The sequence below is a fragment of the Globicephala melas genome, chromosome 2, assembly GCF_963455315.2.
Source record: "Globicephala melas chromosome 2, mGloMel1.2, whole genome shotgun sequence".
Classification (NCBI taxonomy): Eukaryota; Metazoa; Chordata; class Mammalia; order Artiodactyla; family Delphinidae; genus Globicephala; species Globicephala melas.
The window spans coordinates 33,024,671-33,047,577 of record NC_083315.2 but is presented as its reverse complement, the minus strand read 5'-3'; the positions used below and the strand labels follow the sequence as shown (position 1 = coordinate 33,047,577).

The 22,907-nt window shown below is 51.2% G+C and overlaps 1 protein-coding gene across 8 annotated transcripts in view; it reads right to left on the bottom strand.

Annotated features, from left to right (window-relative positions):
• The window catches only part of ARNT2 (aryl hydrocarbon receptor nuclear translocator 2), a 203,148-nt gene that overhangs the window by 135,596 nt on the left and 44,645 nt on the right, over positions 1-22,907 (bottom strand). For 7 of the 8 annotated variants that reach the window (XM_060293758.1, XM_060293757.1, XM_060293754.1 and 4 more), the window contains exons 2-3: positions 19,004-19,118; positions 11,868-11,915 (exon numbers count right to left, since the gene is read on the bottom strand). In XM_060293758.1, the coding sequence (XP_060149741.1) occupies positions 11,868-11,915; positions 19,004-19,118 (163 nt within the window). The remainder of the gene's footprint in view (positions 1-11,867; positions 11,916-19,003; positions 19,119-22,907) is intronic. The other variant, XM_060293759.1, reaches the window with a different exon arrangement.

Sequence of the window (22,907 nt, the reverse complement as noted above, 5' to 3'; positions counted from 1 at the left end):
TCCGTTGTAGGATTTAGGGTTTCACAGGTGCTCAGAGTATGAGGGTGACACTAAGCAAGAAAGGAAGCACCCCAGGCAAGGCTGCCTCACACGCTGCATGTATCCATGGGGCTTCGCACCCCACCCTCCCAGGCTGGGAGCAGACGCCAGGCAGGCCTGATCACAGGCAGGGGTCACGTGAACACGACAAACCAAGGGGGAGGAGCTAAGCCGGGCAGCCTGGTGAGCACCTTCTATACAAAAAGCACTGAGCCTGCGCACAAGGGGGAGGGGACGAAGGAACCAGGGAATGCCCCGCTCCTATCCTAAAGCAGCTAAGTACCAGTTAGGATGGTAAAACATCACCTTGCATAGTAGAAATGAAGGCAGGATGGGATTAAATGCTCCCAGAGGCACATGGAAAGTAAAGACCCCAGGAGAGAATAAGAGAGGAGACGGGGAGGTGCTCCTGGAAGGGCTGGGGGAGGAGCTGGGAGGGAGCAGGTAAAGGGGGCATATTCTGGGGGGAGAATCAGCAGGATCAAAGAAAGGGCTGGAATTGGGATGCAGCCTCTGTGGGCAGGAGCAGACAGGTCTGGGTGCAGGGGCGGTCCTGGGGCTTGGAGGAGAGGGCCGTGCAACCAGGAGCGTGAGAAGCTGGGCTGGTAACAGGGCCTGGGTCTCCCACGCCCCTCAGCGGGCTGCTGGGGAGAGGTTCGGAGGTGGGTGAGTCCTGCGGGGAGGCAGAAGGAGAGGGCAGCTGAGGCCAGCAAGGGGACTCCTGGGGCAAAGTCTCCCCTCCTGCCCATAGTGAGGGCCCTTGGCAGCGGACTAGGGAGCACAGGAAACAGCCGGAGGCAGCCCAAGCACCCCTGCTGCATGGGACAAGGGAGGATGCCCGCTGTTCAGGAGAAACGGCTCTCAGCTCTCAGGTTCCTGGGCAGGGGCTCGTATACTGTGGAGAGAGTAAAGACAACCAAGCAGAGGGGGTCCATCACAGAGACGGGGCAGTGGGGAGAAGGGGGCAATTGGTCAGGGGACTCCTGTGTGCCCCAGTCTTCATCACCATCACCCACTTGCGCCCTCCACACACACCTGTCACAGGTGGCCTGGAGCCGCTGGCCCACTGTGCACTGTGCGTCGGGAGGGCCTGGGTGAGCTCGCTTGGGGGCGTGCTCTCCACCCTGCCAGCCTGCACCTCATCGAGGCAGACAGGAGCGGAGACGGTGTGCAGAGAACGCTGCCTGGGACTGCTGAAGGGTGTCTCGGGCAGAAACTCTGGCCACGCAGGAACAGTACATTACGATGAGGGATGCACATCCCTGCCGGGGGGCCCTGGACATGCTTCCCCGTATCTCCTGCTCAGAGACACTCCCGAACCCTAACTTGCTCCTACGGCTTGCCATCTAAGTTCCACCTCCTCAGCTTGATTTTTAGGACCCCCCCTGCACCCCAAGTCGGGGCCCACCCACTTTTCCGCCCTGTGTTCCAGCAGGCGCTCAGCTCCTTCACTCGCCTCACGGCACGGGAATGCGCTGTCCCCTCTTCCTCACCTTCAGGGCAGCCCACGGTGAAGTGCTTCTTCCCCTCACGCTCAGTCTGCGTCAGATCTTTTCTAAATACCTGCCGGTTCTCTTCTACCTTCTCCCGGCCCACGCCCACCGGCTGGTACCACTTCTCACCCCCTCACCTCGGTGCCCCCAGCCTCCGCAGTCTGGTCACCTCTTTCATCTCATCGCCCTCAGTTCAGTCTGCGTGCTGTGACTGGGCGGATATTTCTAAAGACGCAAACCCAGCTCTTCCCTTTCCAGCCCTTCAGTGATGCCCCAGACCCACAGGGCCAAGTCCAAGCCCCTGGCTAGTTACCACAGCGACCGCGCCAAGACTGGACCAGGGCACGCCTGCTTCTGATCCTATTTCCAAAAGAGCCACAGACCATCTCGCCTTGTAAACATCTGGGGGGAAGAGTCTTTGTGAAGTTCTTAAACATGGATGTAAAGCAATTTCATCCCTGCACTGGATAAACCCAACTCATGACATCAGGTCCTTGACGGAGACGCGAGGGCAACTGTTTAAAACCGACTGTATTGACTGACCAGTGCAGAAAATGCTCCAATCGTTTCACGAAATAAGACTGAGTTATCAACAGAAGGTCAAAATGACGAAGAGCTGCCAGTTACCTAGCAACAAGATAAATGAGCGTAGCTACGGAATCTATTAAAATACGTATACGTCTATTCATATACATGTATGTATATATAGGTCCGTTTTGAAAGATCACGGAGGCAAGAAACAGGAAAAACACCCTCTTGGGAAAACAGAAGGAAGTGTCCCCAGGACCCAGGCCACCTCCTTCACAGGGTGTGGGCCGATGCGGGGTCTGCTTGGAGGAGCTGCAGGGGCAGCCTGTGCCCTTGGCATCTGAGTTTCGTGTGCCCCACGTGCAGCATCAATAAAGCAATGAGCCCCTCTGTACGTGGGCACGGGGCAAGGGCTCTGCAGCAGTGACAGCTGAGGATGCAGGCACAGCCGTCGGCTATAACACCTCTGCTGGGACAAGAGGGCCCCCAGCCTGGCCCAGGAACACGGTTGCAGAAACTAAGGGCAAGAAAGAGGAAGTGCAGCTGCACACTGCCTTGGGTTTCTCTTCCAACTCGGCTCCCAAGGCTGACCTCCTAAGGGTAATCGGAGCAGTGAGATACACGTCCATCCTGATTAAATACAAAATAGGGGTGCTTTGGAAATCTCAGTAAAGATCTTCCTTCAACTCCGTGGATGGCAGCTGAGTCTCCCATCTCTGGTGGGAAGGGAACGACAGGCCTGCACAGGCAGATGGACAGGACAGCTCCACGCCGGGGCCAGGTCTCCCGGTCACCACAGACCCGAGACACCTGGGGCACCTCAGGGTCTGAGCGCTGGGGCGGGCAGGCAGGACAGACGCTGACAGACCAGCAGAGGCAACAGAGAGTGGGCAGGCAAAGACACAGCCCCTGTGCACAGCGAGTCCTCCACATACAAACCTTCAAGTTTCGAACTTTCAAAGACGCGAACGTGCATCTGATTCCAGCGAGGAACCAGAGCCTGCGCCATTCACGTCAGGCGTGAGTGACATTGCAGCTCGCCCTCCGTCTCCTGTTGCTGACGATCCTTCAGCTCTACCATCTCCCAGCTCCTCTCCCTCCTCCAGTCAGTAACTCTTCTTGCCTGTTCACTCGATGCCAGCCCCTGGACGCCAGCTCTTGTACTGTGCTACTGTACTTTTCAAGGTACTGTATTGTAAGAGTCAAAATGTTTTCTTTATTTTTTGTGTTTGTCTTTTACGTATTATTTGTGTGATAAGTATTATAAACCTATTCCAGTACAGTACTAGAGAGCCGACTGTGTTAGCTGGGGACCTAGGCTAACTCTGCTGGACTTACGAACAAACAGGACTTACAACAAAAGTCCCGAGAAATCTCCAGGAACCCGAGGGCCCCAAGACCCTGCGTGCCCCTTAGGCAGGCCTGGCTGAGAGGAGCGTGTGGTAAACCTAAGTCCTCCAGCTGCCTCTCTTTGCTCTTGTCACCAGCTGTGAGCCCTGGGGGTGGCAGACAGCCTGACACCATCAGGGACACGACCAGCTCCCTCTCGGCCTGGTCACCCACACGGCCAGGTCCCAAACCTGAGAAGTCAGTGCTGACACCCACCCCCCGCCATTGCCAGCTTAGTAGCTCCACAGGTGACAGGACTGTTGGTAGAGCAGCCCTGCTCCAGGTGGGACCAGGGCCATGTTCCTCTATGACACCTCAGCTTCCACCGCCACCTCCTGACACACGCACTGCTCTCCAGGCCACCATGGTCTCAACAACAGACCAGCAGGAAACAAGCAAAACGCCTCTTCTGTCCACTTGGATACACACGGCCAAGCAGCAGGAAAGGTCTGATTCGGTAAAGGTCTTCAGCACTTCTCATGCGAAAGAAGCATCCGTCCCCTCCAGCCAGGGGGCAGTCAGACTGTGGGAGGAGACCCTTTGCAGAGGTGCAGACCATCTGTCCCTCAGGACTGGGATGGGGAACCATCCTGACCAAGGGGGGAGGATTTGGGGGGGCGTTCCAGATTTTGGGGGGTTTCCACACGAGTCCTTGCCGGCTGACAGCAGCCTCAGGCTCAGACTGGCCCTGGCTCCTCCTCCCTGACACCAGGAGGGAGACTGCATCTTGCAAGCTTTCAGGGAACACCCTTCCTGTCCTGGACAGCCCTTCCTGGGTGGCAGGGCAGGGCACCGTGAGAGCCATGAAGGCCCGAGGAGGGCATTTTGGGCAGCCCCACAGTGACGCTGGTCACAGGCCCTGTGGAGGGGACCCACAGAGGCATATCCAGAGAGGCAGTTTCCCTGGGCTCCAAGGCTTCTGCAGAAGGAGCAAAAGATGTTTCCTCCTTGGGAAAGAGGCAGGAACCCCGCCCCCAGGAGCCATCCACGGCATGGTTTTCTGCAAAGCAGCTGCGAGATACCCCGGTGTTTAGGCCGAAGATAAGGCTCACCCAAGACACAGGGAGATGGAGTCTGAGAAAGCCCAGGTCCTGCAAAGAGGAGGCCCAGGCCCAGTCTCTGATCACCCCCATTCTGGTGGGATCACTTCCCCCACAGCCTCCCAAGGCCTCTCCCACTGGTCGCTGCTCTGGTCCTCAGGACCGCCCTTTGTGGAAGACGACCCTGAGCTCAGAGAGGTACTGACGCCCCAGGATTTGAACTAGGCTCCTCAGGAGAGCGCTGACTGGTCCCAGCCTCAGAGCTGGAACAGCCGGGGAGACTGACAGGCAAAGATACCTAAGGCTCTATGGGGAAGAAAAGGCCTGGCGGCTTCTAGAGAGACACAGCTCAGGACTACCTACGACTCCAGAAACGATTTCCTCCCCTTCTCTACAAAGTCTGGGGTTATCCAGGTACTGTCATTGCAAATCTAGGTTAGTCTCTGCAGGAGAAAAGCAGGAGGAGCTGGGGTTGCTGAGCAAGGAAAGAAGGGCATCAAAACTGAAGTCAGTGGCATGAGAGCCCAACATCTACGAAGGGGTGACTGGTCCAGATGGGCCTGAGGGCAGAGGGTTGGGTCCACCTGAAAGGAGTTCATTCCAAAGCGTTCTAACTCCAATCCTAACCCCAACCCACTGAAATGACGAGAAGGTCTCAAGCTAAACCCCCTAGTAATTTGGTTGCTCATGGGCTACACCATGCCAGGTTCTACCCAACTTCTCTGGCAGACTTTACTGGTTCATAAGAGCTAAGGCTGTCGAAGCCACTATGGAGAACAATATGGAGGTTCCTTAAAAAACTAAAAATAGAGCTACCACATAACCCAGCCATCCCACACCTGGACATATACCCAGAGAAAACCATAATTCGAAAGGATGCATGCACCCCAGTGTTTACTGTGGTGCTATTAGGACATGGAAACAACCTAAATGTCCATCGACAGAGGAATGGATAAAGAAGATGTGCTACCTATATAAAATGGAATATTACTCAGCCATAAAAAAGAACGACATGATGCCATGTGCAGCAACATGGATGGACTACAGATTGTCATACTGAGTGAAATAAGTCAGAAAGAGAAAAACAAATACCGTATAATATTGCTTATAAGTGGAATCTAGAAAAAAGGTACAGATGAACTTATTTGCAAAGCAGAAATAGAGACACAGAAGTAGAGAACAAACTATGGACACCAAGGGGGAAAGCGGGGGTGGGACAAATTGGGAGATTGGGATTGACATATACACACTACTATGTATAAAATAGATAACTAATGAGAACCTGTTGTATAGCACAGGGAACTCTACTCAATGCTCTGTGATGACCTAAATGGGAAGGAAATCTAAAAAGGAGTGGATATATGTATACATGTGACTGATTCACTTTGCTGTACAGCAGAAACTAATACAACATTGTAAAGCAACTACACTCCAACTAAAAAAAAAAAAAGAAAGAAAGAAAAGAAGATCACAGTCCAGAAAAAAAAGAACGAAGGCTGTTGAGGCAAGGAGAATGTTTGGGAAGGTTGGCAGTGCTCACCTTGGGTGTGTACTCGGCAGTGTCAGAAGGCTCAGCTGAATCTCTCCCTGCTCTAAACGGAGTCCACATGGCCAATCCAGGGTGTCCCCCACAAGGTTACTGATAAGATGAAGTCCAACAAAAAAGGGCAATCCAGGCTTCCCTGGTGGCGCAGTGGCTAAGAATCCGCCTGCCAATGTGGGGGACACGGGTTCGAGCCCTGGTCCGGGAAGATCCCACATGCCGCGGAGAAACTAAGACCCTAAGCCACAACTACTGAGCCTGTGCTCTAAAGCCCATGTGCCGCACCTACTGAAGCCCCCGCGCTCTAGTGGCCGTGCCCCGCAACAAGAGAAGCCACCGCAATCAGGGGCCTGTGCACTGCAACGAAGAGCAGGCTCGCTGCAACCAGAGGAAGCCCATGCGCAGCAACGAAGACCCAATACAGCCCCAAATAATAAATAAATAAAGTAGAAAAAAAAAAAAAGGCAATCCTTGCTCCTTCCCAGCTGCCCTCTCTGCATCAGAAGTACTTTGAGCATCTTCCCACCTCGAAACAAAATGCTCAGCTCTCTCAGCGAAGATGGACAGACTGAGAATTCTGGGACATGACAATCTTTTTCTTTTTCTGCCAGGAAAGATCTCTGCAGGACAAGCCCACATTGCATAGTTTTCCCTTATCAATGGGGTTTTGATATCAGAGCTCTAAATAAAACAGGGTGGTAGATTCCCAGGGAAAGATTAAACTAAAACATCATCACAACCCACAGAGCCAGGAAACAAAATGCCCACAAGCGTAAATACTGCACGAAACCAAGAGGAAAATATCAAAATGGGTGTGATGAAAAAGGAAAAGTCAGTTCTGTGGAAACTTTCCTAGCGTGGGCAGCTTTACTTTTAGATAATGTCAGAGGTTCACTGGCAAAACCCTACAAAAAAATATAAGGACTCCTTCTGGACTGCTGCAATTGGGTGACACTGTGTCCCCAGGGAACAGCTGAGAGTCACACAGATGATGGATGGAACCTCGGAAAGGTCAATTGGAGCCGGTCCTCGAAGGGTGAAGGGTGAAGGGTGAAGGGTGGAAGAGAGACTAAGAAAACTCATCAACGAGGTCTTTTAGTTCCAGGTTTGTAGATGGTCCCATGCACTATAGTAGAATTCACAGTAACAGATGTGAGAACTCCCTGCGAGATCTCCTGGGTCTTCTGAGAAAGGGTGCAGAATGAGTGTGAACATGGTTGATAGCACGTAGTGACAAAAATTAAGGGTTTGGGAGTGAACACTTGGTTGTTCCTAAGATATAAACCCAACATTTAAAAAGATCTCTATTTTGCATGTTTCCACTCTTCTGTTTTAATGAACATTACACACATACACGTACACGTGTATGCACATATATGTAAGTCACACGGAGAGCATGGTGTGTAAAGTTGACTCTCTTGATGACAGCTCTGGGATGCCAGCTGTCCTGTGTATGAAACAGTATTCAAGACGCCACCGAGGGACTTCCCTGGCAATCCAGTGGTTAAGACTCCGCACTACTAATGCAGGGGGCGCGGGTTCGATCCCTGGTCAGGGAACTAAGATCTCGCATGCCGCTCAGCGCAGCCAAAATGAAAAAAACAAAGAAACAACAACAAAAAAGAATTAAAAGAAAAAAGGACGCCACTGAGCCCAGCTGCAGGCACAAAAGGGGATTTTGGGACTCACTAGATTATCCACCAAGGGGGCATTAAAGTAGGAAGAACCCTGAGCCGCTCAGCATGATGGAAGAGCTCTGGCCTCTCCTCGAGTGTAGGGATGCTGGATCTGCTGGGCAGGATTTGCGAGCGCCTCCCAGGGAGACCAGGGCTGTCCGCGAGGGGACGGGGTCAGGGAGGGGCTCACGCTGGCCTCCCCGAAGGCGGGTCCAGCCCCACTCACCCCCGCCCGGGAGATTCGTCTTCGGAGAAACACTTCCTGGTGTGTACTCAGTTTTCCCGGAGATGGAGAGCTCAACCCCGACCGATGACAGGAGGATGACTTGGCAACTGGAATTCCCAGAGGCGTGAGGTGGAGCCCAGCCTGGGAAGGAAGGCCGGCTCCGAACGCCCACTCCCCTGACGCTCCCACATACCTGTCTCGACCACCCTCCAGGCTCCTTGTCACCGTCCCCACCAGCCACCCAGGCGACAGCGGGGACCTGCACCAGCCCGCCCGGCTGTACCACCTTCCGCTTCCCCCTTCTTCTCCAGCAGCCATCCCCCCACCCCTGAGCCTCGGCCAACCTCTCCCAGAGCTGCGACTCCCCACTTCGTGAACACACCCGCTGCTTCTCCAGCTCCCTCAGATTCCCACAAAAGCAGAAGGTTCTTCGTTCATCTGCAGTGGGCAGAGGCTTACAGGTGTGCCTGAGAGGGAAGTCTGGGATGTCCCAGGTTGAATTCCAACGAGGCTAATGGACGAAACGGAGGTAAAAACGTTAGACCCCGACTGAAACTGCAGACCACGAACGTGGGGTGGCACGAGCTGTATTCCAGTCTACTCCCCTCCATGTTCTCCCAGGTCAGCAACTCTCACTTCTCTCTGCTCCTGGCCTTTCTTCCTTCTGCAGCTGGACCTGTAGCTTGACCTCTTCAACGGCCCTCTCATCAACATCAACCACCTTGCTGACCCCGCCCCCCTGCTGGACCCCCCGGGCCTGAGTGCACAGGCCGTCTGCATCCCCCGGCATCCAACCAGCTGGGCGCTGCTGGGGGAAAACCGCACGCTAACACAGTGTGCGGGTGTGGGGTCTACAGTACAGTTCGTACACCTCTTCCACCCAGGCATCCCAAACTTCTCTCTCAGGCGCACCATTAAGCCTCTGCCCCTGACAGCACATGGCCTCTGCTTAACCAGGGAGGAGGAACCATCAGAATGAACCCCTCAACTCTCCGGACACCCAGCAGCATCACACTCAGCTACACTTGCAGCTCCTCCTCTCTGCGGCCAAGGACGGGTGGTCCCCCTGCTGGGCTTGGATCTATCCCTCCCCTTCCCCACTCCCTTCACCCATCTCTCCCCAACCCCACTCCAGAACCTTCCAAATCCCTGGTTATACTCACTCTTCCCCCTCCCCGTGGACATGTGCTCCTGGTCTCTTCCCATCCTTAAGAGTGGTCTCCCTCCCCAAGCCCCAAATGCCCTCTTCCTTTTTTATCCACATCCAAGCTGCTCAACGAGCTGTCTCCCCCAGGCTTCAATTCTGCATTCCCCAGTATGATCCTCAGCCCCTGCAGACTGGCTTCTGCCCACCAGGTTGCCCGTGACTTTGTGTGGGAGGTGGGAAGCATCCGGGGTCAGCAGAGCCCTGTCCTGCTGCGTCCCACAGCCCCCAGAGTGGCATGAACCGGTGTGGGAAGGAGGGCTGAGGCCTGGGGATGGTGCAGCGGGCCTCAGGGCATTTCTGGCCCTGGAACACATGTGTGTGCGCATGTGCGCGTGCATATGTGTGTACCTGTGTGCAGCGGCTGGGTACACACACGCACATGTGCACGCGTGTGCATGTGTGTGGTTAGGTAGCTGTGGGCAGCTTCATGGCTACTACCTTGTTCTTCCTGAGACCTGCTGTGATCAGGCAGGAACCAAACCCAATTGATTTACCTCCTATGTGGCTGTGACCGCATTTCCCATATCCGAAATTGAGACACGACGTCTGACGAGAGGTCGGACGTTTGAGTTGGGACCACCCTCGAGAAGCCCTGGGAAAGCTGGCTGCACACGCAGCAGGGGGACAGAAATCACAGCCTAGCACCCTGGCCCGATTCTGAGACAGCAAATTCTGCTTGTGAGATGCCCGCATCTCAGCCACCCTCTCTGGCAGGGCCTCGCCCAAGGGCTCCCTAGGCTGATTGTAAGCACAGGAGCAGGAAACAGAAGTGGCCCCGAGGCAGGCCATGCCCGCCACCGGGCAGGAGACGGCCTGCAGCAGTCTCTCCAACCCTCTCCTGGACGGCTGCCAGAACAGCTCGCAAAGCGGAGGGCGGGTAGCCTCAGTCGCCTCCCCAGCTGGGAGCAGCTCAGATGCCCCCTCCGGCTGACAGGTCCATCAACTCTCCGACGGTCACACACTGAAGTGGGCCCAGGCTTCCGCGGGTACCAGTGTATGTTGGAAGCATGTCCCATCTTTCCCTCTTATTTTCCATGTGCAGGGGAAAGGATACGGTTCCCAGAAGCCTAGGTTTGAACCCTGACTATGTACAACCTGACTCACTGGCGGGCTTACAAGACAGTTTCACAGAGTCTAGGGTTTCTGTTTCTTCCTGATGGGACCTCAAACAATGAGCTCTCTGTGTCCCTGCACTGTTATTTCATCAGTGACACTGATCTTCCATGTCAAACAAACGTCACTCCTCGTCTCTCTTCCTCCCTCTGTTCTGAGACCCAGGAACCACCATTTCCTGAGGTCAACAAGCGATGGAATGTTATCTCAAGGGGAATTCTGATCCAAGAAACCACAGGTCATTGTTTCCTTGTAAAGGGAGGCTGTGTAAGGCGAGCGCAAACTAGGCTGGGGAGATGTGGGCCCTTATTTCCGAGGCTAGCTCTCTTTTCGGGAACAAAGCACTCCCTGCTATTAAAATGTATCCTAAGAAATGGGTGGACATCTAAGCTGGGGTTCTGTCTGCACCAAGGGCAAACTAATACACGCTTTTGTTGTTGAAACTCGTGTCTTGATTTGATTAGAAATTCTGGGGTCACTCGAGGTCAAAGCGTGCTCCACCTTCCCTGTCCTTCTCACCCAAGCGGAGCGGGGAGGATGGAAGGCAAAGTTCTCGGGGAGGAAAGCGTCTCAAGTGACAAGACTTTCTATGGACTTGGAGACGCCAGGAAGCCCAGGAATAGGAACGAGACGCATGTTCCTCTTGGATTTGGAGAAGGGGTGCTCAATCCACACCCACAACACGGGTAAAAGGTAGCCAACCAAACGTAACTGCCATGGGGATGAGCAAACTGGCGGAGGCCATGGGTCCGGGGCTCAATACGGACATCATTCTGCTAAAAACACTTATAAAATAACCGAGGTTGTCAATCCAAACCGTGGACTGTGCGTACCGGAGAAAGGTACCCGTAACCTGGGGTACGTTTTCAACTGCATCAAACACCAGGAATTAGGAGTGCTTTGATGGGGCAGCGGGGGAGGAATGTCAAGGCAGGCCCTTCCATAAGTAAACTGGGTACAGATGGGCATTTTGCTAAGACTGATCTTTGCCCTTTTCTCCATGTTGCCAAACTTCCTCCCGTAACTTGAACAAAATAATAAAGAAAAAAAAAGCCATGGGGCTGGGCCGGCCTTGTCCTTCATGTATGCGGTACATCTACCACCACCGGCTCCCACGGGCCAGTATCCTTCTGTGAGGCGGTCTGTTCTCAGGACAGCCCCACAGAGCCTAGTTAGAGATGCTGTCCTGTGGCCAGTGGGTGATACAGCTCTTAGGAACTTAAGGTCCAGTTTTATATCCTACATCCAGAACAGGGCCACCCAGGTTTCTTATATTTCTCCTTATTTTCCACGGTAGAAAAAGAGGCTTTATCTTGACTGTTTTTCTAAACTTGAACTCTAGGTCTGTCTTTTAAAAAAGAATCCATTGAAACGGGCAGTCAGTATTTAATTCAAAAAGCCAAAAGAGCTAATAATTCGTTACTTAACTTTTGATCATCCAGGCTGGGGTTGGCAGGTTTGCTAATAGTTACCTGTCCCCAGGCCAAATACTGGCACAGAACGAGGCAATGGCTTTCTTTCAATGATGAAAGACATTTAAACCCCTGTTGGTCCCAATGAGGTGATAAATGGTCTTGGCTTCTTTAAATCTAGGGAACATAAAGTAAACTCACCTTGAAAATTTGCTGGGACCTTCTCCATCTTCATCATCAAAGTCCATTCTGAAAAGTCAAGATCACGAGTGAGCATTCATTATACGTAGGACATTTAACTGGACACATGAGCTGGTGTCACACACAGGGGGTTTTATTTGGTCAGATTGCTCTCCAACAATCCCAGCCCTTGGCAGTGCAAAAAACAGTATCTCTACACGGTCATTGTACAGGTTTGAGACAAGAAAGGGCAGAATGAAAGGTCTACAGCACCAGTGCCATTAATTATATGATTGGGGACTTCTGCAAAAGTGCTGGAATATCAACTCGAACCCTTCTAGAACCCTATACAGGCTGCCAGTGGGTTGCTCAGGCTGTGCTGGAAAAGTCAACATCCCTTATCTCCCACCACCTTTGGGGATACCTGCTCCCCTCCATATCATTTATTCCACAGGGAGACTTCCTTCTTTAAATTATTTTGTGGTATATGAACAGACTGAGAAAAGCCCAAGACGGTTTCAAAAACAGGAAGTTTTAAGGGCAATGAAGGGATTATGAGGGAAACATATACTAGGTTGTGCCATGTGAGGACTTGGCTGGCGTGGATGAGTCAACATGGAAAGGGCATTTAAGGCCATTAGCCTATAAACTCCAGGTCCAAGTAAATGGGTGTGCGGGAGAAACAGTCGTTTGGGGCCCAAGTTACTCAAAGTGCCTGTCTGCTTACTGAAACTCACCCAATAAATACTCAAGATTCCCACTTCATTGGGCCTCTCCAAATACACATAAAACAAAAAGTTTTGATAGATATTTCTTTAACTGATATCCCAAACTCTCCTTCTCAAAAAACAAACAACAAAAAACAGTCCTCTCTAAGGTCAGTTAATTTTACTCCTGAAGATGTTAGAGCAGAGCAGGTACTTATTTAAGGTGTACCCAGAGTCTTCGGGAACAAAACAGAAATGGTACAGATGTCTTCGCTCTCCTGGACGTTTGAGGGAGGTGGGATTCCTTGGGGGAAGAACATCTCAGAGCCACTGCATGCCCCATCTTGTTCTCAGTGGAACTGAGGGACTAAGTGGTACACAGTTTCCGTGGACCCCAAGCAGAAGGGAGGCCGGCCTGCCTGGTGGCCAACAGCTTGCCACCAGAATGGCGGGTGTGCTCTAGGACCACAGCTGCATATGCCAGGGCTGCTGGCCTCACAGGGAACGCGATCTCCCCCTCAGCTCTCAGGGTGGGGGCCCCAGTGGGTAATGGGTGATGGGAGGAAGGCACAGGGCACCCAGGCCACCAGGAAATGGCCAGTTGCATAGGAAGAGCCACCACGGGACAAGCACATGGGAGAGGCCCCTAATGAGATAAATCGTACTCTCTAGGCTTTGGGGTTACTTGGGGGACCTAGAGACTGTGATGACATAGGGCAAACGAACATTGTCTTCTTTAAAATGGTATCACATGTTTATTTTTGGACTGTTTTATGTGCAGTGTGGCCAGAGTTCTAATCTGAGTTGAACTGATGGGATCCCCTGCCAGTTTGGAATCCCTGATTTCCAGGCACCAGGGCTTGCGCTGGCTGCTTGGAATAAAAGAACAAAAGGCATTACATAACCGGGAGAGATGACAGCGATGTTAACAAAAATACTTCTGCACAAAGAGGAGGGAAGACCGGGAAGAAAAGTGATAAGAAAGGGAAAGTAGAGTTAAAACACCACTGGGAGAGACAGACATGCACCCCCCCTACAATGCAGACTGGGCAGCGGGGCACCACACAGCAGCTGCAGAGTCGCCTATGTTGTGGGAAAATGGTGGCTGAACGCACGACTTTCTAAATGAAGCAGAGTCATCAATATACTGCTTAGCTACTAAGCCATCACCTCAGCTTTCCTGAAAAATCACGTCTGGGAGATAGCACCCAAAATCCTGCTCCCAGAGCCTCTGGGCCTCTGCAGAGCTACAGAACCACACTGCCACCCAGTGTTCATCACGGGTAAGAGCGACTTTGCTGCAGACATGAAGGTTACTTAACGCCCCTGGGCTGGCAAAAACAGACTAGTGTTAAGAAAAAGAACTCGCACTTTCAAAATTCTAATGGATTTATGCAAGCATTCAGCAAAACCTCAAGTGGGTGCGACATGTACAGTTATCTTTAAAATGCCTTTCAGGTCAAGTTGATACGAGCGTGATAATCCGGCTCCTGCAAGATACAATTGATTAAGTCAGCCTTCCCTCCTCAGGCTGCACGATCTTTGGGTACTTAGGCAGACCAACTGTCCCGGTTTTCCCAGAATGCGGGGATCTGTGGAGGTACTGGGCTTCAGTGCTAAAACTGGGAAGGTCCTGGGCCAACCAGGACAGTTGGTCACCAGAGTTTTCATTAAGGACAGCTTGTCTCTTTACCTGAACCTCATGCAGCAGACGGATGGGGAAGCAAGCCATACGGTAAACGGTCCCAGTCTGGATCAGGTCAGCCCAGTTGAGCAGAGAGTGTTAAGAGAGGGACGGCCAGGCTCTGGAGCCAGAGTTTTCTGAAGTCTACTGAAAACTTAGGAAGCAGGATTTGGCTATGAAAACTTAGGGACCACAAAACTGTGCCTTCCCACCTGTGTAAGCGTGTGATCACACGTGCGCTGCCATCACATCTAGGAATTTTGAAATGCATAATGTGGGCGTGAACTCAGGAGAGAAATCAGGACACAAACGACCGTTCAGATCCTCAGGGTAACTCAATTGACCCCAAAGCGGTCTCACTGCTCATCAGCCACACAGAAAACAATTCAACTTCTGAGGATAGAGGGACCTTTCGGAGGAGTGCTTGCCAAGATGCTGCCTTTGGGTCTTCTGCCACCAATTCAAAGGCTCCACTTTAAATATGACTACAATAGCTGTGCTTTTCTTCTGCTGTAAAAACTCTGAGTAAATCATCCTGTATGTCTTTTATGTGTCTCTATTATACTTAAGCATCTGGATAATAAGGGAGAGAAATCAAAACATGCCTTTTAAGTCCTATTGTATTCACTTTAAAGGATTCCGTACAATAAGTGGATGATCTAAGAGTCCTCAAAAGGTGGGCTGAGAATGCATTTTACCTCACTTTCCTGTTGCTGAGCATGGATTCTGACCTCGATAAAAAGCCGTGAAAAGCATTTCTGAGCCTGCAGCTAGTTACGAGTGAGTGCTGCGGACCTGCCTGACAGAGATTGCATAATAATAATAATGCATCGTCAAATATGAGTCAGCAAATCATTCACTTATGCTCTTATGAGAGAAGATGAGACGCCGTGCCAACAAGGCTGGTTCTAGAGTGCAGCAAACGAGCGACCCCAGGCCAGCGTGAAGTTGCTGCTGAAAAAAAGAGAAGTGACACGGGTGCGAGCCAACACCCTTCCTTCAGGGCCTGGGCCAGCTGACTGGGGCTACAGCAACACTACTGCAGAAATTTGAACCAAGCAAAACATCTGCTTATGTAATATGTCTTTTACTCAACCACATTCCAGCAGCCGTGGGGTTAGACTGCAGGCAGACGCTGGCCTACTGGCCGCACACAATTTGGAAATCGTTTCCCTCCACTGACGATATTTTAGAAGCCCAACATTTGACTCCAGGGCAGCGGGAAGGGGCTGGTACACCCAGTGCCCTCCAGCCTCACCCTCCCTCCCCACCAAGGGCTGACTCTGGGGATGGGCACAGTCTGTCTAATGACAGCCACTTCCCCTGTCACTTGAAAAGCACCAAGTGTGCCCTGTGGATGCCCCCCCATGCCGTCTCACCGCCTCACTGGGATCAGGGAGTTCTCTACAAAAACGCAATCCAGGTGACTTGCTTCTGGTCACTTCTGCCACACATGTGGAATCACTTTTCAAAGAATCTGAAACTTCTGAACCTTCACCTTTGTCCCAACTGCTAGCAGAGCACGCTGCTTGCTAAGATGCTTACTGGGGGAGCCGTCAGGGGACAGGGAAAGAGCATTCATCAGAGGATCCACGGCGCTGGGCCAGGCATGTGGCCGGGGCATCCAAACCCCACGAGGGGTCACTTCTACTTGGCTCTGAAACACTAGGGCTGGGTGGTCATCCTGGGAATCTGGGACACGTCCCTCCACCGGAATCACCAGGTCAGAGCGGGAAGACCTAGGCAGGGAATAGGGTGCGGGAGGCAGGTCCTTACCTCTCCCAACCCCCCACTCCTTTGCTCTCTCCTTCTCCCCTTCCCTGCGTCTCCAGCTGTGCCCCACAGTCTCGGAGAGAAGGAGGAAGAGCACCGTGGCAGTGACGGGGGAGCGTGCATAAACGCGCCATGGTGCAGGGGTGGGCGCCGCAGTGGGGTGACCTGCCTTTTTTTTTTTTTTTTGGGTACGCGGGCCTCCCACCACCATGGCCTCTCCCTGTTGCGGAGCCCAGGCTCCGGATGCGCAGGCTCAGCGGCCATGGCTCACGGGCCCAGGCGCTCCGCGGCATGTGGGATCTTCCCGGACCGGGGCACGAACCCGTGTCCCCTGCATCGGCAGGCGGGCTCTCAACCGCTGCGCCACCAGGGAAGCCCGGGGTGACCTGCTTTTTGATGAATGTGACTTTCGTCAGGACTGAGAGCGCAGGCTGCGGTCTGCGGGGCGTTATCACTGCTGTGGTTGTTCTACAACCGCGGTGGCCTCCATCACAGAATTTCAGCAAAACACGTAAAATACCAGATGTGAGAGTTACCATGGAAACTGCCCTGTAAAAATGGAGGTTTCCTTGCTGAGACGCAGAGGATACATCCCTCAGTCACAGGGGCTTAGCAGAAGGAAGCGCGGTTTGCCTGCTCTTCCTTCTGATGGGGAAAAGGAAGCAGGCGCACGGGCTCCAAAAATGAGAATAAAGGACGAGCCCCCCGAGGAGGTCGGCTCCTTGATCTGCCTTTCGGAGGCGCGGGCCCTCATCCTGCTGGTTGGGTAGCGTGCCAGCAGTTGCTGTTCGTCCCCTTGAATCTCTGGTTTCTTTGCTTGCTGTGGTGCTTCCTTGCTTCTAAGTGGGAGTGACCTCTGGGCTCTGTCTCAGTCCACCCCAGGTCCCCCTCCACCTCCAGTGTCACGCCGTGTATGTGTGACCTGGTAGGGAAAGGGGCAGCCTGGAGGACCTCTTCAGAAAGGAGACCGAGTCCACTGTCCGGTCATCAGCTCAGGCAGCAAGCAGATGTCAGGGTCTGGACGCCAGGAACTCGGAGGTCAAGGAGGGCAGGAGCCTCAGCTCGCCACAGCCGAGCCCTGAGCAAAGCGTAGGCCCAGCACACACCCTGCGGGAGGGGTGGCAGAGGCTCAGCGACGACTCCCCTGCACGGAGAGGGCTCCTTGTCCTGCAAATACTGGGCCCCAGCATCTCTGCCTGTCCTTGGCTCTGGCCCAGCCCACCTTCCTGCATCAAAGAGTCCTGTGCTACAGAGGGAGAGAACAAACGTATGGACACCAAGGCGGGGAAAGTGGTGGGTGGTGGTGGTGGTGGGATGTATTGGGAGATTGGGATTGACATGTATACACTAATATGTATAAAATGGGTAATTAATAAGAACCGGCTGTATAAAAAAATAAATAAAATAAAATTTAAAAAATTTTTAAAAAGTGTTAAATATACAGAAAAAAAAAAGAAACAAAAGGATTTCTGTGCTTCCTCTTCTTAAAAAGGATTGGGCCAGCAATGAGGCTCTGTCCCCAGGGAATGGAAGTTAGCAAGCACAGACATTTAAAATAATTTTTAAAAGGCCTGGCATCTTAAAAAAAATTCAGTAAGTTTATATGTTGACATCAAGTGCATTCTTTCAACAGCCCACACTCCACTGAGCTTAGCACCTAGCTAGCAAGGGTAGCTGGTTAAAAGAGGATGTCTGGGTTTGTAGTCAGCCCCAGGGCAGGCTGCTTCCTGCTCTAAAGCTGATCTCAGGAGTTCTGCCCCGGGTACCACGCTGCTCCTGAGAGCTCTGCTGGTCCCGCTGGAAGGAACGCTGACCCTGGAGGGGAGCGAGCTGAATGGAGGGGAGAAAGCTGGGGAACCAGACTCCATTACCCTCTCACTAATCACCAAAATCTTAGCCCTTCTTTTAAAGACTACTACACACACAGCAGTCTTTTCACCATCTCAAATTATAACGCTGAAGGGGCTTTTTCATCCTATTCCATTCCATTCCAGGTCCTCATAACATACCTGCTCCCCCTCCCCCAGCCCTGTTTAAGAATCACACTGGTTTAAAAGCGACTCTTAGGTTTAAAATGATGGACCATTTTACAAATGAGCCTGGACCCTTGTCTTCCTGGGGAGACCCGGGTTATTGGAAATTGCATTAATAGGACAAATTGATTCTACTTCATGAAAGTATTTGTCTATCAAATAATTCATTCTATTTCAATGTCTATTCTATTTCATGAAAGTATTTGTCTATCAAATATTTGTCTCTCAAATATTTCATTGAAAATAAAATTGATTCAATGAAGGAAAGGGGTTGGTTGACATACAGAGTCTGAAAATGTCGGTTATGTTTTTCCTGCAGGGATCTGTGTTGGTTGATCGGTTTCGTAGATCTCTGCACAGCTACAGACACCATACATCATGAGTAGATGTCGTTTTGGGTTGCATCAGTTTAGGAATGATGGTCTTTCTGGTCCCACCAGAACTTAACACCGTTACCAACTTTACTGGCAGAGCAGGTTACGATGTAAGCCGCCCAGCCTTTAGGTGCTGGGCTAGAGCCAGTTTTTTGGAAAGGAATTCCTGCACACCACCTAGCAAAGATGGGTAGACGGAGCAAAGAACAGAGAGCACCAGAGGGATCTTTGCTGCCCACAGGGGCTGAAGCTTGACCTGCAGGGCTGCCCTCTGGCTGGTGGGCTCAGGCAGAGGGATGGGTAAGTCCCCTCCCTCAGAGAGATGGCCTGAGCAAAGCCCAGCAGGATCACAGAGCCATTCTCACCACAAGGACAAGCAAACAGAAGTCCCCAGCTGGGTGCCGAGGCCCAGAAACACTCAGAGGCAAATCACATGCATAGTTAGGAATCTTGCAAAATCTAAACAGGATGCAAACTGCTGAGCTTTGATTCTCCAGGAGGGGGAGAGACAATATTTTCCTAACAGGTCAAGAGTGTTGCTCAACATGTATTAAGCCCAATTCCTGGAACCACCGAGGTTGCTTACCCAGAACGCCGCTTTCCTCCGCGGGCGGGCATGGCCCCGGCCATCCTCACCTGTCCAGTGGCCGCCATGGGGGCAACGGGCAATGTCACCGATCCAGGGATGTCCGAAGCCATTTCTGCAATTCAGCAAAGATGAGAGGTTTTGTTAATGCCAGAAAAGTCCAAGAATAAGCAAGAAGCTTGTCCGGCAGACCAAAAGCACCACCTGGGAGGAGAATCCAGGGACCTGGGTCCCAGGCCCATCATTAGTCACGTGACGCAGCTGAGCCCTTCCCCTGTCTGGAAAAGGATATCCCTGGGCAGTATGCCCATACTTAGTTTTGGTGGTAAAAAAAGAGTTCGTGCAGCTAACTTAGCTTTCATAAAGAGCTCCTGTCTCCTGTCACCTGGAGGCGGGTAAGACGTTCAGGAATCCAGGCATGTGGCCAAAGCTTAAGGGGAAGGACCCCACTGCTGGTCCCAACTACTGGTAGCCCACATGGGGCCAGCCCAGCGAACCAAAAGAGCCAATCCCCTGCAGCACCACCACTGATGCTCGGTCCTCACCCTGGGCATCTGTGTTCAAGCAGAAAGTCTGTTCCCCTCTCTAAGTATGGACTCAGAATCCCCGAATACAGAGCCCTGCCTGGCCCTCCATTCATGACGAGGACAGTGAGGTCCAGGGACCTTAAAAGCATCCCTTCGGGCTGCACGGTAAGCCAGTGACAACGGCTCTCCACAGCCAGGACTTTCTGGGAAGAAATGTTAATTTAAAGAATAAGTATGTCTTTGTTTTTCTCTTTCTGACTTACTTCACTCTGTATGACAGACTCTAGGTGTGGTACAAATGAACCTATTTGCGGGGCAGGAATAGAGACACAAGACACAGAGAACAGACATGTGGACACGGTGCGGGGAAGGGGAGGGGGGATGAACTGGGAGACTAGGTTTGACAGAAATACACTACCATGTGTAAAATAGATAGCTAGTGGGAACCTGCTATAAAACACAGGAAGCTCAGCTCGGTGCTCTGTGATGACCTAGATGGGTGGGATGGCGGGGGTTGGGAGGGAGGTCCAAGAGGGAGGGGATAGATGTACACATAGAGCTGATTCACTTCATTGTACAGCAGAAACCAACACAAGGTTGTAAAGCAACTATACTCCAGTTAAAAAAAGAACAGGTATGTCTGGCATTAGACGAGAGTACCTTTCCAGTACATCTTTATCATAATGTATTATTGCTTATAAGCTAGAAACTTTCAGAAGCTTGTTAAGACCAAGGTACACATCCCTAATGTCAAAGAAACCACAGTTAAAGAATTTCTCCTTCCCACTTTGTGGAGAGTTCTTGAACTCAGATGACCTTTCCTCAGACCATTAAATGACAAATGCAGTACTCCAGGGGCCTCTCTATCCTGTTTATTGTTCTTGGGAATGACTCCCACAGGGCTCTATTTTCTCAGCCCAACTCTTATTCAGGGCAGAAGGGAAGCAACAGTCTACGAAAATGTATTTCAGAAAGACAGTCTGGGATAAAGACAGGGACCTGGGCCCTTGTTAGTGAAGGAACGCTGGTGATGCTCAGAAGTGTTAAGTTACTGCTCTCTGCCCCCTCCCAGAAACCACGGAGGCATCTGACCGCTGATCCACAGTTATGTCCAAAGACGCTGTGTTTAGTAAACACACTCTAAGGTCAACCTGAACTACTCCACTCAAAAGTTCTGTAGAAGAATTTTACAGTACTAATAAACAAAATCTTAATTTAGCTACTCCACTATGTTCACAAAAACTTGAGAGCTATTAGTTTTTTGTCGTTGTTGTTTTTGTTTTTTTTTTTTAACTAATGTACACATTGGAAAGTACTCAAGGAGAAAAAAAAAATCCCTTTCTTAAAGCAATCCTCTCCTCTCTAAACAATTCCTGTACTGGATTTGTGACAGCTAGGCAGTATGAACAGCAACGACCTCATAACCTTATATCTGCCTGCTTCTGATAAGAAATCTGTATTTTTTCCTGCAATGGAGGCTACAGCACGTTAAGTCCATTAAGTCCCAATTAAAAGGCTGAATCACTGCCAGTGCAAACATGGGTGAAAACAAAAGTCACCGCTTCCCAAAGTAAGTCCCACAGAACATCAGGCCCTTAAGATTCTCCAGGAAAAAGGGTTGCGTGGTCAAACAGGTTAGGGAAAAGCCACACACTTATCCCCCTTCTCGAAGATTTCAGTGCCCACCAAAAAAACACACCAAGAAGTCCTGATATAAGGACGTTTGTTTACCCGTGACTAAGCCAGCGTACCATAAAGGTCTCTAATGGTGGAAACTCTTAAAATGTGTTCTCCGAACAACTCATGTTCCACGTGACACTAGTTTAAGTATTTTAAAGTCAACTACCTCATGCCTGCCTTTGAGTTAAGGAAACGTCAGGCTGGAGGAGATCTTCGCCCTTGTCTGCAGACCTGGAAAGGCCCACCCTTTCCCTGTGTGGTTACCCTCCAGCTCGGAGGTGGGGAGTGGGGAGGAAGGAGTGGAAAACGGAAGGCAATGTGCAGTTAGGAAAGAAGCTGATATCTGTCCCATTTTATTTGGGGAAAACAAAGGTGCAGACGGTGAAGTTCCACAAAAACCCTGGCTATGGGGCAAGGGTTGAGGAATATGGAAAGTCCAATCCTTTCCTCAGACAGATGAGGGAAGCAAGGAAAAAGAGATTAAGTGACTTCCACAGGTGCCCACGGTGGACCAGGGGCCGGGCCAGGGGCAGGCCCGGTCTTGCTGTCACATCAGCATCTTATTCTGCTGGACTGTTTCCCATGATTAAGTTTCACTGGCCCAGAAAAAGAGCCAGCTCTGCGAAGACAGGCCCACACCCGCCTGCCTCCATCAGACCCCACTAGGTATATTCTTGTGCCCTCCAGGCTTGGTGCGAGATACCAAGTGCACGTGGACAGGCAGACACAAGTAGTTTCTACCACAGAGAAAGTGTATGCTTCATGAAGGCCATGTGGTGGATACGCTGAGTTGGATACAATCTTTACATGTGATATGCATGTGTCATAGAGCCCATGCACCATGGGATAAGGGGAAGGGAGCAAGGGAGCCTTATATGCAAATACATCGACATAATTTGCAAATGAGAGGCACATACACATCTCCAGCAAAGGGGGCTGCACACACAATACAGAAGGATGACGGCTCACCATCCACAATGTCCAAAACTACCCCCTCCCCCCTCCCGCATTCAAAAAGCATTTCTAAGAAGACCTGACTCCTTCTAGGTTTACATTTTCTCCTGTACACTGCATCTGTATATCATGTACCCGTTTCCCTACTGAGACTCAGAGGTTTTTTTCTTATCTATTTGTATGATCTCTTTTTATGACAAAGATATTAGAGCTTTGCCACATTTTCTGAAAATCTTTTACAATATTTTTCCAATCTGTTGCTTGCTTTTTTAGGTTGAGAGATTTTTTTTTTTTTGAGAGAGAGATTTTTTAATACTAGAGAAAGCTTTAAGAGGTAGAGTTTTAAGATGTATTGGTCAGCTTGGGTTGCCATAACAAAATACCACAGATGGGGGGCCTAAACAAAAGAAATGTATTTTCTCACAGTTCAGGGACTGGGCAGTCCGAGATCAAGGTGCCGGCCAATTTGGGCGCCAGTGAGAATCCTCTTCCTGGTTTACAGACCACCTGCCCTCTGTGTCGTCACATTTTCTCTTCTTCTAAGGCCACCAATCCTAGGGCCCTACTCTTATGACCTCATTTAAACTTAATTACCTCCCATAAGCTCTAGCTTCAAATACAGTCAATGGGGGGTGGGGGGGTGGTAAGGTTAGGGCTTCAACATATGCATTTTGAGAAGATGATACAATTCAGTCCACAGCATAAAAAAAGATCAATTGTCCTAACCTCATTTATTCGAGTCC